Here is a 13,357-nt window from a genome sequence, read left to right as displayed (position 1 = left end):
CGAAATGCAAACCAGAACATATGTACAAGGGCTTCAGCCGGCTCATGCAGATGCTCCAAAAATAGACCGAACCATCTCTCCAGAACGCGTCGAAAGCACAGAAAGCAGGGTATCACTCAACTGCAAAACGGGTCAGCTTCGTAAATTGGGGTGTTGGTGATCAGCTTCCACTTACACCATGAGTTGCCTCACAGCAACCTTGCAACCAAATGCCGGAACCAGCAGCAACCGCACCATCCCCAAAGCGGACGCCGTAATCACGACCGACTTGCATTACCCGAGTCGACCGCTGGTCCGCTTTGCTGGTTTCAACCAGCCAGCGGTCATTGCTCGACACCACGCTCTCGCCACCGGTAACCTCCGGGAGGAGATGCCATGTGTCTTTCAGCATATCCACATGAGCAGTCCGCTTGTAGCCCGTGGCACAAATTACAAGGTCCACGTCCAATTGTTCCTCGGCCAGCAGAGGCCCGTCGGCGGCGCCGGGAACAGGGAGCAGGGCAACCTTGAGGCCGAGAACTTCGCCCTTGTCCTCAACGGCGACAATATCCCGGCCGGCCAGGATACGGTGTGGCCATTGTTTCTCATCTTCCCCAAGTGTCCGTTTCTGGTGATACATGACTTCGAACAGATGTTCAATGAGCTCTAACCGGACGACGCCGTAATTGGTGGCACGGGCATCGGCGAGGAGGTTGGCGCGGTACGCGGACGGCTTGGGGTAGATATTGTCAATAAACTCTGGATTGAAGATGCAGTTGACGCTAGGTATCCGTTGATTAGCCCCCTGTCTGCCAGAAAGCACAACTCCTTTCATAACTCACAATGGTGAATCATCGCTCGGCTTGAGGAACTCGGACCGCATGATCATGTAGGTCTTGCTGTTGGGATACAAGCTCTGAACGTTGCTGAAGATCTCGGCCGCGCTCTGGCCGGCGCCGATTACCGCCACGCGGTACGGTGCTGACTTGTCTCCCAGAATCTTGGGGAACAATTGGGCGTATTGCGACGAGTGAAGCACTCGGGGATGCTGGGCTGGGAACAGCTTGGGGATGGAAGCCTGGCCGCCGACAGCCACCACAACGTTCCGCGCCCGCTGTGTGGTGACGGCACCAGTCTTGACATTGCGAGACGTGACAGCAAACATCTTCTGTGGCCCATCCTCCTGAACCGGAGAGATTGAAACGACCTCGCTGTGATAGTGGACAACATCGTCAAAATGCCGAGCGCACCACCGGAGATAATCCTCATACTCGGCGCGTGCCGGCAGGAACGTGCTGAGATTGATAAAGTCCACCAGTCGGTTGTTCTTGTGGAGATAATTGATGAAGGTAAAGTTGGATCGCGGGTCCCGCAGCGACGCGAGGTCCTTGAGGAAGGAAATTTGCATCTTGGCGCCCGGCAGCAGCATGCCAGCATGCCATGCGAACTGGGCCTGCTTTTCCAGGAACAAAACCTTGGGCGCCTGCGCCAACTTGCCAGCCTCCATCGTATCATGAAGGGCAACGGCGATGGCCACGCTGGCAGGGCCGAAGCCGACGCAGATTAAATCGAGCACCGAGTCAGGGTCGGCAGGTGTGAGATAGCGGCTCTTCGGGAAGTCCCGGCGGGCGGATCCGTTGGCGGCGCCGTTGACCAGCCGGGGGGCTACGTCGCCGTCGTGGGTGCCGTTCATGACCGCTGGATGGTCAATATCGTTGGTGCTGTGGGGCGACATGACGACACTGTTACTGCCTTCGAGTTCAAAACACACCTATCATTGACGGTGAGAGGCGAATGGGATAGCTCGAGTCGCAGACAAAAGGGGACACTGTTCGCTGGTTCGGCGGGACAAAGACTGTGCTCCGGCAGCTTCAGAGTGAGGTGCCCAACCGGGGAACGCACGAGAGTGGGATGGAGGGGTAGAGAGGAGTCAGTCCCGGCTGTTCGGATGAGTGAAGATGGAAAAAAGCGGGAGAGATGCGAGAGCAGCGAAGGGCGGCGGCAAGTGCCATTTTGATCGAAAAAGCCTACTCCATCCAGAGCCGGCCAGGGGTGACAAGCGGAGGCTTGGTTCGGCTCTGGCTCAACTGGGACAAGGCGGCCTGATCAATCCACATGGCAGGTACCTGAGCTGCTTGTGTTTCCGGCACACCCTAGAGTAAGGTATCCAGCCCAGGTTCGGAGTTCCATTCCGCTCCGCTCATCCCTCGGTCTTCGTCCAGCGTGAGGAAAAAGGGACACGCATGGCGACATGGCGGGGCGCGGCAAACAATGACATGATGGGATTGGACCTGGGTGGGGGAGATGAGAAAATTTTGGCTTCGCTTTACTGTTCCAGTTTGGCAAGGTGGAAGGCGGCCGTGTCACTGTACCCTTGGGCGAGCTCCCGAAGCGGCGGTGGGGTTAAAGGGAGATGGTGACGCGCTGATGCAAGTTCCAGGATCCGGTAGGTCGCAAGCGGCATTCGGCGTTATCTTCGGATCAGATAAGATGAACAAGCGGGTCGCCAAAGCCATCGGAAATCAGTCTGAGCCAATCACCTGACGGCATCAGCCGATCTTGTCCACCTTCTCCGATGAGCGGACGTGAGGCTTGGGTTCGTTGGTTTCGCATGAGGGCGAGAAAATTGTTTATCAGATCGTATGACAACGGGCGGCGGGGCCCCATGTCGGAATGTGTTTGATGAAGGTGGTGCCATCCATGCTTTCTCCCATAGTGGCCAGCACAGGATGACGAAGTAGTTCAGTGCTCGCCTGGCTCACCGACCTAGTGGGCAAATCTGGAAGTTTGAGGCGGTCGTACTCTATAGACATCTGAGGATGGAACTTGTTCCTTCCAGTGCGGTGAGTTACTCAAAACAGTGACTGTTCTCGAACAATGAAGCTCGGTAGGCCGACCGGCGGGAAACAGCCAAAAGTCCAAGACCAGCCGAGCAAACTCTGATTCAACACACGAAGTTTACCCGCTCCGGTTCAGGTCAGGGTCCACTCCTTTGCCGAGGAGATGAGAGGTTGAGACGTGGGGGATGCCCTGGCCCGGTTGTGCGATCTCCATGCACTGATGATCTGATAAGATTAGCAGCCCAAGCCTCCATTCTTGGCGAAAGGAGAAAACGAGACAGCGTGGAACAGCGTCCCGCATCTGGCCTTCTTTGAGCCGAGGTCGGCTGCCCAGTTTTCTTGAGTGGCCCAGGTGGAAAAAAAAGGAACGAAACGAGCAAACGGAATATCTCGCATCGTGCCATAGCCCGTACTGTACAACTTGAAGTTCAGTTTACAGTCATCAAATGTGCTTAAGGTAAGTCATTTGTTCGCCTTGCTTCCTTGCCCACTACTGCTACCACCTTCACAGCATTACTTTCGCCGCAGACTCCGAGCAATTTGGTCATGGTGATTCGAGCTTCGCAACTCGCGACGAGGAGCTCTGAACTCCGCGATTGTGAGATTGGCATTTCATTCCTGGTTTGATTGTTAGCGCGGAACTTATGCAGTAGTAGGTATTACACCTCATATTTCTTTCTTTCGCTTGAACCTTCATATAATCTTCTTCTCCTTCCTCTTCCTCTTGATCTTCACCTTTCTATTTCATTCTCTCCTACTTTGTCTTTGTATTCCATTGTTCTTTCCGGTCCTTCGTTGTTTTTCTTCTTTTTACATGTCTAGCCCTACCATGTGCCACGCTAACAAACGAACCAGGGCTGGATTGTACTGGATTTACTCAATCCTACCCCACACCCGTAAACACCACACAAACGAATCGCTGGCCTCGGCAAATCGTGAAACTTGACGGCGTCGACCTTGCCTCCACGGATTCGGCCCTTAGATGAGCTAACTGTAAGGCCTGCCCACCGGCACCGCCGGAAACCAGGACACCACCGGACCCTAGTTACTGCCGTATGGGACATCCGCCGGCGCCGAATCGCCGACACCCGGGAAAGCCCGCCCCTGCGTGGTCGCCGGGGTCGCAGCCGAAGATTGAACGGTGGGCAAAAGCGTGCATCGAGGCCCGTCATGCAGAAAGTACTGGCGCCCATCCGCCTCTCCATCCCGAGATTTCGTATTATTCTGAGCACGCGGCCTGAATTCGGGTTCGACCGTTATGGTGACCTTGTGGCATGATGTGTCCCGTCGTCGGGGAGACTGGCGGATCAGGGTCAAGGCTGTGCTACCATCCTACCAGCCTGTGCCCGCCGTTCTGGCATCCTCCAGGTTGAGGAATCATGAGGCTTCTCTTCGTACACCTCAGTCAGCCTCACGTTAAATCCGCAAAAGCAGGGTTTTAGGTATCGCTGACGCTGGGGCTGACAGTATCGGCGCCAGTGGTCACGGCATTCCCTCGTGTAGCGTTCGGGCGAGCTCAAGGCTGAAGGGGCGCGGTCGCAACACAGAAATTGATGGACCTGGGAGCAGCAAATAAGCGTTCGCCCTGGTTATTGTATGCTGAAGCGAGGAGTTGCAAATGCAACCCCCTGCCGTCGCAGTCCGGAAAACGCTACCAAAACAGGGTAACACGGCCGGATGATCGCTGCAGGCAAGCGAGATCAAATGTTGTCCCGTCTTACGCCAAGGGTAGCCCCTTTAGTCTGGAAATCAAGGGCTGGTTTGTGGGGAAAATGGATCCCTTGAACCGCCTCCGGCCTGGAGAATGGCTAAAAATGCCCATCAACAGGGCTCAAATTCTGGAGCACCCTCGAGATCGAGCTCCAGCCGAGCATCCCGCGATCTCCGACGAGCGCCACATCTTACGCCCACGACGGATTGAGAAAAGTGTTTGACGCTGTTCAGGATGGGGCGCCCACCGGCCGACGAGCACCTCCCGGAGGTAGTTCCGCACCAGCCTCAGCCAGCGCCGTTTCCAGAAGTCGTGCCGGATTCATCACCCGAGGCAGCAGAGGGGCAGCGGTACTACATGCCATCTGACAAGTATCCGGCGTATTATGACACGGCACCGAAACTACCGCACGAAGAGCCGTCGATGGGCCACATTGGTCAAGATCCGTACCAGCAACCATGGCCGGAAACTGACCCGACAGTTAGCGCTATCAGTCCAAACAGCTCGGTTCCCTGGCAATCGTTCCCCTCCGGCGGCGATGACCAGCAGACATGCGTCGGCAGTGAGCCAGAACGAGAAAAGCGCATATGCGGGTGTAGCAAACGGCTATTCATTATCATTGCCGTCATCGTCGGACTGGTGATTGTTGGAGCGGCGGTCGGTGGCGGCGTGGGCGGCTCCATGGCAGCGAGGCAGGCATCAGAGACGGCATCGGCTTCAGGGACTGGGTAGGTTTGCTGTCAGCACTCCAATTCGGGATTACTGCTAACAAACTGCCGCAGCGCAACCGGCGCTGCTGTTGGCACAACGACAGCAACAGCAACAGCCTCGTCAACATCCAGCGCCCCCTCGCCGACGATTACGTCTCTCCTGGATCAGACAGACCCAGCCATGTTTCAGACGTTCATGTTCCAGGCATGGCAAGGCAACAACTTCACTGGTCAACGCACCGATATCCTCTGGGAAGAGGGCTACTACAACCTTGGCTTTAATGCCACGAGTTACATCTGGGTTCAAGAGGTGGTCAAGTGCTGCCTCACGTTCTGCGCCGACGAGACGAATGACCTGGGGTGGTATTGCGACGCGCGACGCAGAAACGCCACGGATGACCCAGCGGGCTTCCCGCGGCTTGCGATCTGGTGCGGAGACAGAAATAACCTGGAACTGCAACAAAAGTGCGGACCGAACGACACTAAGTTACCGGAGTCGTTAACGTCGACGAGGCGGGCCACTTCTACCAGAGCGGCCACCTCCACCAGATCAGCCACATCTACGAGCTCGGCCACGACTAGTTCGTCGACTTGATCCTATCAATATAATTGGGCGCGGTTCTCGGCTTTTTTGGTTTGGGACGCGCGATGGATCATGAATGATTCGTGCTTGGTTGTAACGCGGAAGGGCGGCGTATGGGTTGGCAACTTCCTTTGGGGGCACAGTGTCTGTGTTTCAGGGTATTGGGAACGGAATCACTATGAGCTTGGTGGACCGTGCGGGTGTTCTGCCTCGAAGAGGTCTTTCACGCGGCCATATGCAGGGCGCCAGGCTCGGAAAGGAACACTGAAGACTGCCCAGTGGAATGTGGATGTCATGGTAGGACATTCAATTCATCAAATTTGGTACCTACCTGGCCTCGCAGCATGGCCTCCCTCCGCCGAACGCGACGCGCATTGAGACTAGCACTGGATGGAAGCGCATCAATCTCTTACTGGTCGAATTGGATGCTGCGATACGGCGTTCAGCAATGATTGGATGTGTTGGATACCTACCTTACAGTTTTCGATAGCCCCCCAGCTGAACACTGCCACCCCTTTTCGCATGGTTGCACACTGCTCGAGCTGAGAGTGCTCTGCCGCGGTGCTGGATATTTTTACAGGGGCTGCCTCCAGAAATAGGAGCTTCTAATCTACGGAGTATTGCCCTGCATTTGTCGGATGTAGCCTGAATTTGAAATTACTTGATGCATACCGTCCTCCCGGCTGATTTAATAAGGTAATACAACTAACGTTATCCAGCTGCATGATTACCTCTCCGTACACCAGTCCAGCCGCCTGGAAGCTCTGATGAGACTTGAATAACCTCACCCCATTCCCAATCCAACAGGTCTCGCGATCTATGACTTCTTTCGGTTCTGCTTTAGGGTACTTTCCCAATAACACCAACAGTCCTTCGATTACGCCTACTTCGTTAACACGAACTACAGCCTCTTGGTTCGACTTGAGAAACGTCCCGCGTATACTGGCGAAGCTGTCGGAGCTCGAAGACTTGGCCGATGATGGGAGCGAGGCTGAAGTTGTATTCCGGCTTTGGTGACACTGGTGAGCGCGCTAGGTGAACGACGTTCTCTACACCCGAGTCCCTGCTCTCGGTCTCGCTCCTTCCTGTGCCAAAGATGTCTTCCAAGACAGCCGGACAATCGCTTAACGATATGTTGAATAAAAGCCGGAGGATAGCGGCCATATCATGGGCGTCGCTGCCGTGGAACATTTTCCTTGGGTACCTAGGTTCTATGCCTCTTCAATCTGGGGCCATGGATTCCTCAGAAGTGTCACGGGCAATGCTTGTTCCAGGGTTAGGGTTGCATCTTATGTAGATTAGATAAGGCAAGCTCACTGGAGTGGGTCTTGCGTTGCCACCCTCTTAGTCAGTGCGCAGCCCCACCTTGCCCTGCAGGGTTTTCCCGCGGCTGCGCACAGCCCACAGAGTTCTGGCTCCTTGTGCGATCTTAGCAATACTACCAGATCACCCAGTATTGCCTGTCACCACCCGTGATAGAAGCCCCTTTCCACCTTTCTTACTTTTTGTGATAGACATGCCTTACTGTAGCAAGTCTGAGAACCCTGACTAACAGGGCCACTGATTAGAGCAGCTCATCGTCGCGACGCTCTGTTAGTACGACCATCACGGTTGAAGAGACTGGGGTGATTATAAGCAGGTTGACCCGTGACAGGATATATGAAGCCTTGGCAAGATGTTGATACCTGCTCTTGGGCCGTCCGTTAGATAAGTGACTCTGGGTATGACTGTCGAAGCCCGGACTCGCTTTATGCTTAAAACCTTCCTGTTATATACGGAAATTGTTGAGTGGCCATTGTGGAATAATGCTCTTTGGCCTAGAGCAAAGGTTTGGACTAAGGCTAGTAATTGATCGGCTTTGAACATGAAAAATACTCCAAGAGCAGGAAGCGAATGGCAATTAAAAACCTAGAGGCTAGAGTGTGTCCGATCGGCGGGAACTTGGACTTCACCATAGTCCCATGTCGGAATGAAGGTTCTGGGGCCTCTATGCAAAAAGGGGACTCCTAAGCAGGCTTCAGCAATCTCAACAGCATGGAGGAAAAGGCCAGCAGCTTGTGTGGATGGTGGTAAGTAAACAACTTGAGGGACTGGAGCCTGGAGCAAGCATTGGTGGTTTGAGGCGACAAAGAGAACACTTGCTACGCAGTAGGTACTACTCAGGTTGTACCCCATCCGCATCATTCAATAGTACACCTCTGGACATTTCTGGACTACTGTAGGACTTCACTTGGCTCTCCAAGCAGTCGAGACTGCGATTGTGTGGTGAAGACTACCCAGGTACACTACACGTGTAGTTCAGGGCTCCTCCATCAAGGTCTCTCAGTGATGTCATTCGGGGAGAACTTGCCGGCTGTTGCCGGCTGTGGCTTCTCAGGTCTCTGGTGTGCCTGCAGGCGTGGAAAATCCCCGGGGGACCGGGGGGTGAACTGGCGTTTCCGGCGGTCACAGCTGCATGTGACCCACTTTAATATCGATGGGACATGCGCGTCGGCAAGCTCCAAGCATATCGACAGCTCTGGCAGATCGCACTGGCTTGCACCCTAACAACGCTCGACCATCAGTACAAGCCCGCCCACGATGCTCCAATCCACCCACCAACTCGCGCCCGGCGTTCTCCTACCGCTCCCCCAAGGCTGGACCGAACACAAGGCGCCAACAGGGCACACGTACTATTACAATGCGACAACAAAGGAAAGCACATACAAGAGGCCGAGCATTGCGCCGCCTGCCGCCGTCCCAATGCCTGTCCCGGCGGCAGCGCCATCGTCGGTGATCCCGGCCATGACCAGCTACGTTCAGCATCAAATGGTCCCTCAGATCAACCTCTCGGACCCAGCTGTCGCGAACGCATTCATGGCCCAGTATGGCCAGCCACAACAACAAGGTCAGCGCGGAAGCTTTGGCGCCGGAGGCAGAGGCGGGTTTCAACCCAGGCCGCGCCCGCAGCCTGTCGACAAGCCGCGGTCAAAGGTGGCTATTCCGGATTGCGAACCGTGGGTCCTCGTCTACACCAAGTTCGGCCGCCGTTTTGTCTACAACCCCGTAAAGAACGCGAGCTACTGGCGCATTCCCGAGAAGCTCATGCCCGCCATCCTTGAGCTTGACAAGGCGCGCATCCGGGAAATGGCCGAGGGGAAGACGCCGGACCAGCAGGGACCAAGAAAAATAGAAGAAGGCGCCGGAAAATCCGCGTCACCCCCCACTGAAGCGCACCAAGAGGAGGCGGCGCACGACTACGACAGCTCCGAGTACGAAGAAGTCGAAGTGACAGACGACGAGGGCGCCGAAGACGACGACCAAGACGGAGAAGGCGGCGCAGGCAAACGACAGCGCACCGAGGAGCCCGCCGCCGTCGACGATGGCCCTGCCGAATTCACCGAAGCCGACATCGCCGCGCAACTCGCCGCAATGGGCGCCGAGTACGACGACATCGAGATGGGTGAGCGTGGCGACGACGGGGGCTGGGAAGAAGGCGACGAGGGGCTCCCGTTGTCCGACGAAGACGCGCGCGAGCTCTTCAAGGACCTGCTCAACGACTTCGGCATCAATCCGTACAGCCCCTGGGACAAGCTCATGGAAGAGGGCAAGATCTTTGACGACGCGCGGTACACGGTCCTACCAACGACTAAGGCGCGCAAGGAAGTCTGGGAGGAATGGTCGCGCGCCAAGATCCAACAGCTCAAAGAGCAGCGCGCCAAAGAAGAAAAGAAGGACCCGCGCATCCCCTACATGGCGTTCCTGCAGGAAAAAGCCACGCCTAAGCTGTACTGGCCCGAGTTCCGGAGGAAATACAAAAAGGAAGACGCCATGAAGGACCCAAAATTGTCGGACAAGGACCGCGAGAAGTGGTACCGCGAGCACATTCACCGGCTGAAGTTGCCGCAGGCGACGCTCAAGGCCGACCTGAAGAAGTTGCTCGAGTCGGTGCCGCTGTCGGCGCTCAACAACCAAACGCTCATCTCGCACCTCCCACCCCAAATTCTGGCGGATATCCGGTACATCTCGCTGGACCCCAAGGTGCGCGACCCATTCGTCGAAGCATACATCCAGGGCCTAGGCCCGCCATCCGAGACGGGCGAAGCCGGCCCGGAGCATGAGGACGAGGCAGCCAGAAAGGCGCGGGACGAGCGGTGCAAGCGGGAGAAGGCGCTCGAGGAGCGGGAGCGGGCCGTGGCCGAGGAGAAGAGGCGACAGGAGAAGAAGTTGCATTTTGAGCGGGCACGGCTGCGGGACGAGGAGCGCGAGCTGGAGCGGGCGATGCACGTTGACAAACGGGGGTTACAGAGTCAGTTGGTAGGGAAAGGGAAGGGGGAATAGACAGGCTATCAATGCAAAGAGGCACCTATCTGGATTTACACCGCACTCTAAAAACGCCATGCAATACACACAAGTCACAATACGCTGAATTCACAACACCCGACAGCCCTCACCAAGACCTACCAGATTCTCCTCGCAACCATCTCATACCTCATAACCCTCCCAAAATCCTTCTCCTTGTCCCTCTCCACGTTCCCCTCCGCCTTCCTCTCCTTCTCCCTCGCCTTCTTCAACCCCTCAACATCATCCCCAAAGATCCACCGTCTCCTCTCCTCGCCAACCTCGACCTGCCCATACCCACCCACACGCTTCCCCTGCGCATCAAACGACTCCCTCTCGGCCCGGCCCGCCGCAACGGCATGCTCTTTGACCTTCATCCGCGCATACCTGTCCCGGGCATACCGCAGCAGCACCATGCCCAGCAGCAGCTTGACGACCAACAGGACGAGGAAGATGAGCAAAAAGACAACCACCATGGTCAGCGCCGCGATGCAATCGTCGCTGGTGAAGGGGAAGAATTCCCACAGCCTCGAGAAAGCGGCGGCGGCGGTGGTTGCAGGCGAAGGCCCATCGGCCGTGCCATTCTCTGAGAAGTCCGCCGCGTAGGGATAGCCGAATACCGAGCGGCCTAGGGCGGTGCGGATGAGGTTATCTAGCCGGTCGAGGGCAGCTAGCATGGCGGGAGAGGGGGTTGCGTTTTCGACTGAGAGCGAGGTTTGGCTTGATGGGGGAAGGGGCGTTGGTAGGTGGGTAGCGAGGAACATGTTGTAGATTTGGACTGAGGCGCGGATGAAGAGGCACGAGAGCGGAAGGAGCGGAAGGCCGAGGCGCCGGGTTAGGGAAGGGGTTACGAAGGCCTGGGAGGAAGTCAACGTCAGCTAGGGCCAGCGCAGCAGACAAGAAAAGGGAGCTTACATTGGTGTAGTAGTCCTTGCAAAGAATGTCCAGAATTCTGCCGTAAAAGGTCGGTTTGATATTGTTAAACTTGTTGATGTAGGCGTGCTTGATCCAGTCGACAATCATCTCGCTGCCAATGACCACGATGAACGGCGACAGAACCTCGCCTGACCACAGCCACGACGGCAGGATGGTGAAGCTGGCTGGAAGGATGGACGAAGTGTGCAGTGGGAGGCTGCTCGGCCCGCTGTCCTCGCTGCCGGCCCCAGGCACAGAGAGGCCGCCCACTTCAACCACATTGCGCATGCCGATGATGATCAGCATGATCCACAGCTGGAAGCGCTCAACAATGTCGGCGCAGGCGAGCTGGAACGTGTTCTCCTTCTCAAAGCGCTTGAACACGGCACTCTTGATCTCGACGAATTGGTTCGACAGCAACAGGGTCAGGAGTGCGTTGGAGTACGAGTTGACGGCCACGTTGAGGGCAATGACTTGGTAGAACAGAATGACTGAGTGCAGGACGTTGTAGACGAGGGCGAGCAGGAACATCCCCAGCGGCAGCATCACCTTTGAGCGACCCGAGCTGTTTCGCGACAGCGTCTCGGTGCTGAACAGGCACTCGAATATGTCCTGGCCGAGAGCAGACAGCAGCCGGTCGCCGACCTCGAGGAGGTTGTAGATAGCATACAGCTTGATGGCAGACTGGGCCCGAATGAAGTGGTACATGCGGCTGGCATCGAGGTTCATCAAGGCAACAGAGCTGCAGATGAGGATGGCGCCCTGCAGCAGGTCGGCCTTGTGGAAGGAAGTCAGATTCGAGGGGCTGGACTTCGTCCGGCGATGTCGATATGAGCAGGTAGGAATAGCACCTGGTCTTATGGACGATGGCACCGTGCCGTTGCCGGGACGCGATCTCTCTGGGAGGGGTAATGTTGTATCAGCGCCAGATGTGCCAACGACAACATTAGTAGTTCCATTGGGAGCGGAAGCCGGTACGCGGCTCCTACTTCTCGAAGTGGTGGTCTGATGATCTTGGCCGCTAGGCTCTGATCTGGCACGTCCCCGACGTCCGCGACGCCACATCCGTCCCAGTCCGTACCAGACAAAACCCACTATCCACCTAATCTCCTTGCCAACGACATAAACCCACCATCGCACCAACACAGACGCAGCGATGCAGAAGCGCATGGGCAGAACGGTAAAAGTCCACAGCCAGGCATCAAAACAAGCGGCGGCGCCAAACGTCATGGCCCTCTCGAGGAACCAGGGCAGCAGCAGGAAGTTCTTGAGACGCTCAAATTTGATGGCACTGGATTCGTACGGTATGTCGCTGGTGTATGAGTGGTGGATATACAACGGGCTTGGTCGCTGCCCGGCCAGCTCTAGCTGCAATAGGGTGGGGATGGACATTGGGGGCAACGGTATCGCCGGCGGGATCGGGGATGGCGGGGCCGGCTCGTCCGGGGCTTTTGGAGGCTGCGCACCGGTCACGGTGGTGGTTGCCGCGTGGTTGCTTCGGCCGTCGAGGTTCAGGGGCGCCGGCCGGGGCGCTGGCTGGAACGAGTTGCGGCGAGAGCGCTGGTTTGCAGTCTCGCTTCGGCCAAAGGGCGGCGTCGACACGGTTCGAGAGCCTACTGCTGGCCGTGCCGGCGCTGTCCCCGGGTTTAACCCTCCTTTTCGTGCTGATGGCAGCACGTCGGCTTGGCTTGGCTGCGAAGCGTAGCCCTCTGTCGCCCTGGACAGCCGCATGCTTGCCTCAACAATGCCGGCCGTCAGCGGAGCATCACTTATTGTGCGCGGAGTAATACCGGCAACAGGGAGCGACCCCGGGGCGGTGGTCAATTCCTGCATCTTGGAGGCGGACAGGCGCCTAACACCATCCGGGTTGCTCGTCTTTGTGTTGGATCTGGTCCGCGACTTGGTGGCCTGGGTCTTCCCGGGCACAGGACCCGATGCGGCCGACCCGACGGAGGGAAGCTCGCGGGAGGGGTCGGCATCGCTCTGGCTGTCGCTGGACGGGTCGGGAGTAGGTACGCCTATGTTCGGACTTGAAAGCGTCTGTTCACAAGGTATGTTCGATTCTGCTCGAGGTCTCGGAGGTGGATCGCTCTGGGTTGCAATCGGAGATGGAAGATGGGCGGATGTTTGTTGGCTGTCATTTGTGTTCCTTGCAATGCCCAGTCTGCCAGTTCTAGATGCGGATGCAGCAGTCGAGTCCTCAACAATGTGCACGTCATTCGCCAACGACGGCGCCTCGGCAGCGCCCTGCCCTGTGCTTTCCATTGGTGTCCTCTCTAGGGAAAAACGAATGAGGTCG

The 13,357-nt window shown here is 56.8% G+C and overlaps 3 protein-coding genes across 3 annotated transcripts; 1 reads left to right on the top strand and 2 right to left on the bottom strand.

The window, feature by feature from the left end:
* Positions 1-42: 42 nt before the first annotated feature.
* N657DRAFT_659253 (FAD/NAD(P)-binding domain-containing protein) lies at positions 43-1,714 on the bottom strand (the record flags this gene model as incomplete). Its single annotated transcript, XM_062794967.1, has 3 exons — positions 43-120; positions 176-761; positions 822-1,714. The coding sequence occupies 3 exons, from the start codon at positions 1,712-1,714 to the stop codon at positions 43-45; spliced, it is 1,557 nt and encodes a 518-aa protein (XP_062642831.1).
* Positions 1,715-4,764: 3,050 nt separating this feature from the next.
* Positions 4,765-10,143, top strand: N657DRAFT_684741 (uncharacterized protein; the record flags this gene model as incomplete). The annotated part of the gene is made up of 3 exons (XM_062796711.1): positions 4,765-5,258; positions 5,313-5,669; positions 8,388-10,143. The coding sequence occupies 3 exons, from the start codon at positions 4,765-4,767 to the stop codon at positions 10,141-10,143; spliced, it is 2,607 nt and encodes an 868-aa protein (XP_062642830.1).
* Positions 10,144-10,262: 119 nt separating this feature from the next.
* N657DRAFT_582493 (DUF747-domain-containing protein) lies at positions 10,263-13,323 on the bottom strand (the record flags this gene model as incomplete). Its single annotated transcript, XM_062789618.1, has 2 exons — positions 10,263-11,000; positions 11,059-13,323. 2 exons carry the CDS (start codon positions 13,321-13,323, stop codon positions 10,263-10,265), a joined length of 3,003 nt encoding a protein of 1,000 aa, XP_062642829.1.
* Between the last annotated feature and the right edge of the window lie 34 nt (positions 13,324-13,357).

Source organism: Parathielavia appendiculata (assembly GCF_033297405.1).
Source record: "Parathielavia appendiculata strain CBS 731.68 unplaced genomic scaffold N657scaffold_32, whole genome shotgun sequence".
In the NCBI taxonomy this organism is placed as follows: domain Eukaryota; kingdom Fungi; phylum Ascomycota; class Sordariomycetes; order Sordariales; family Chaetomiaceae; genus Parathielavia; species Parathielavia appendiculata.
Note: the sequence above shows the minus strand (reverse complement) of the source record. Positions and strands in the feature narration are given on the sequence as shown.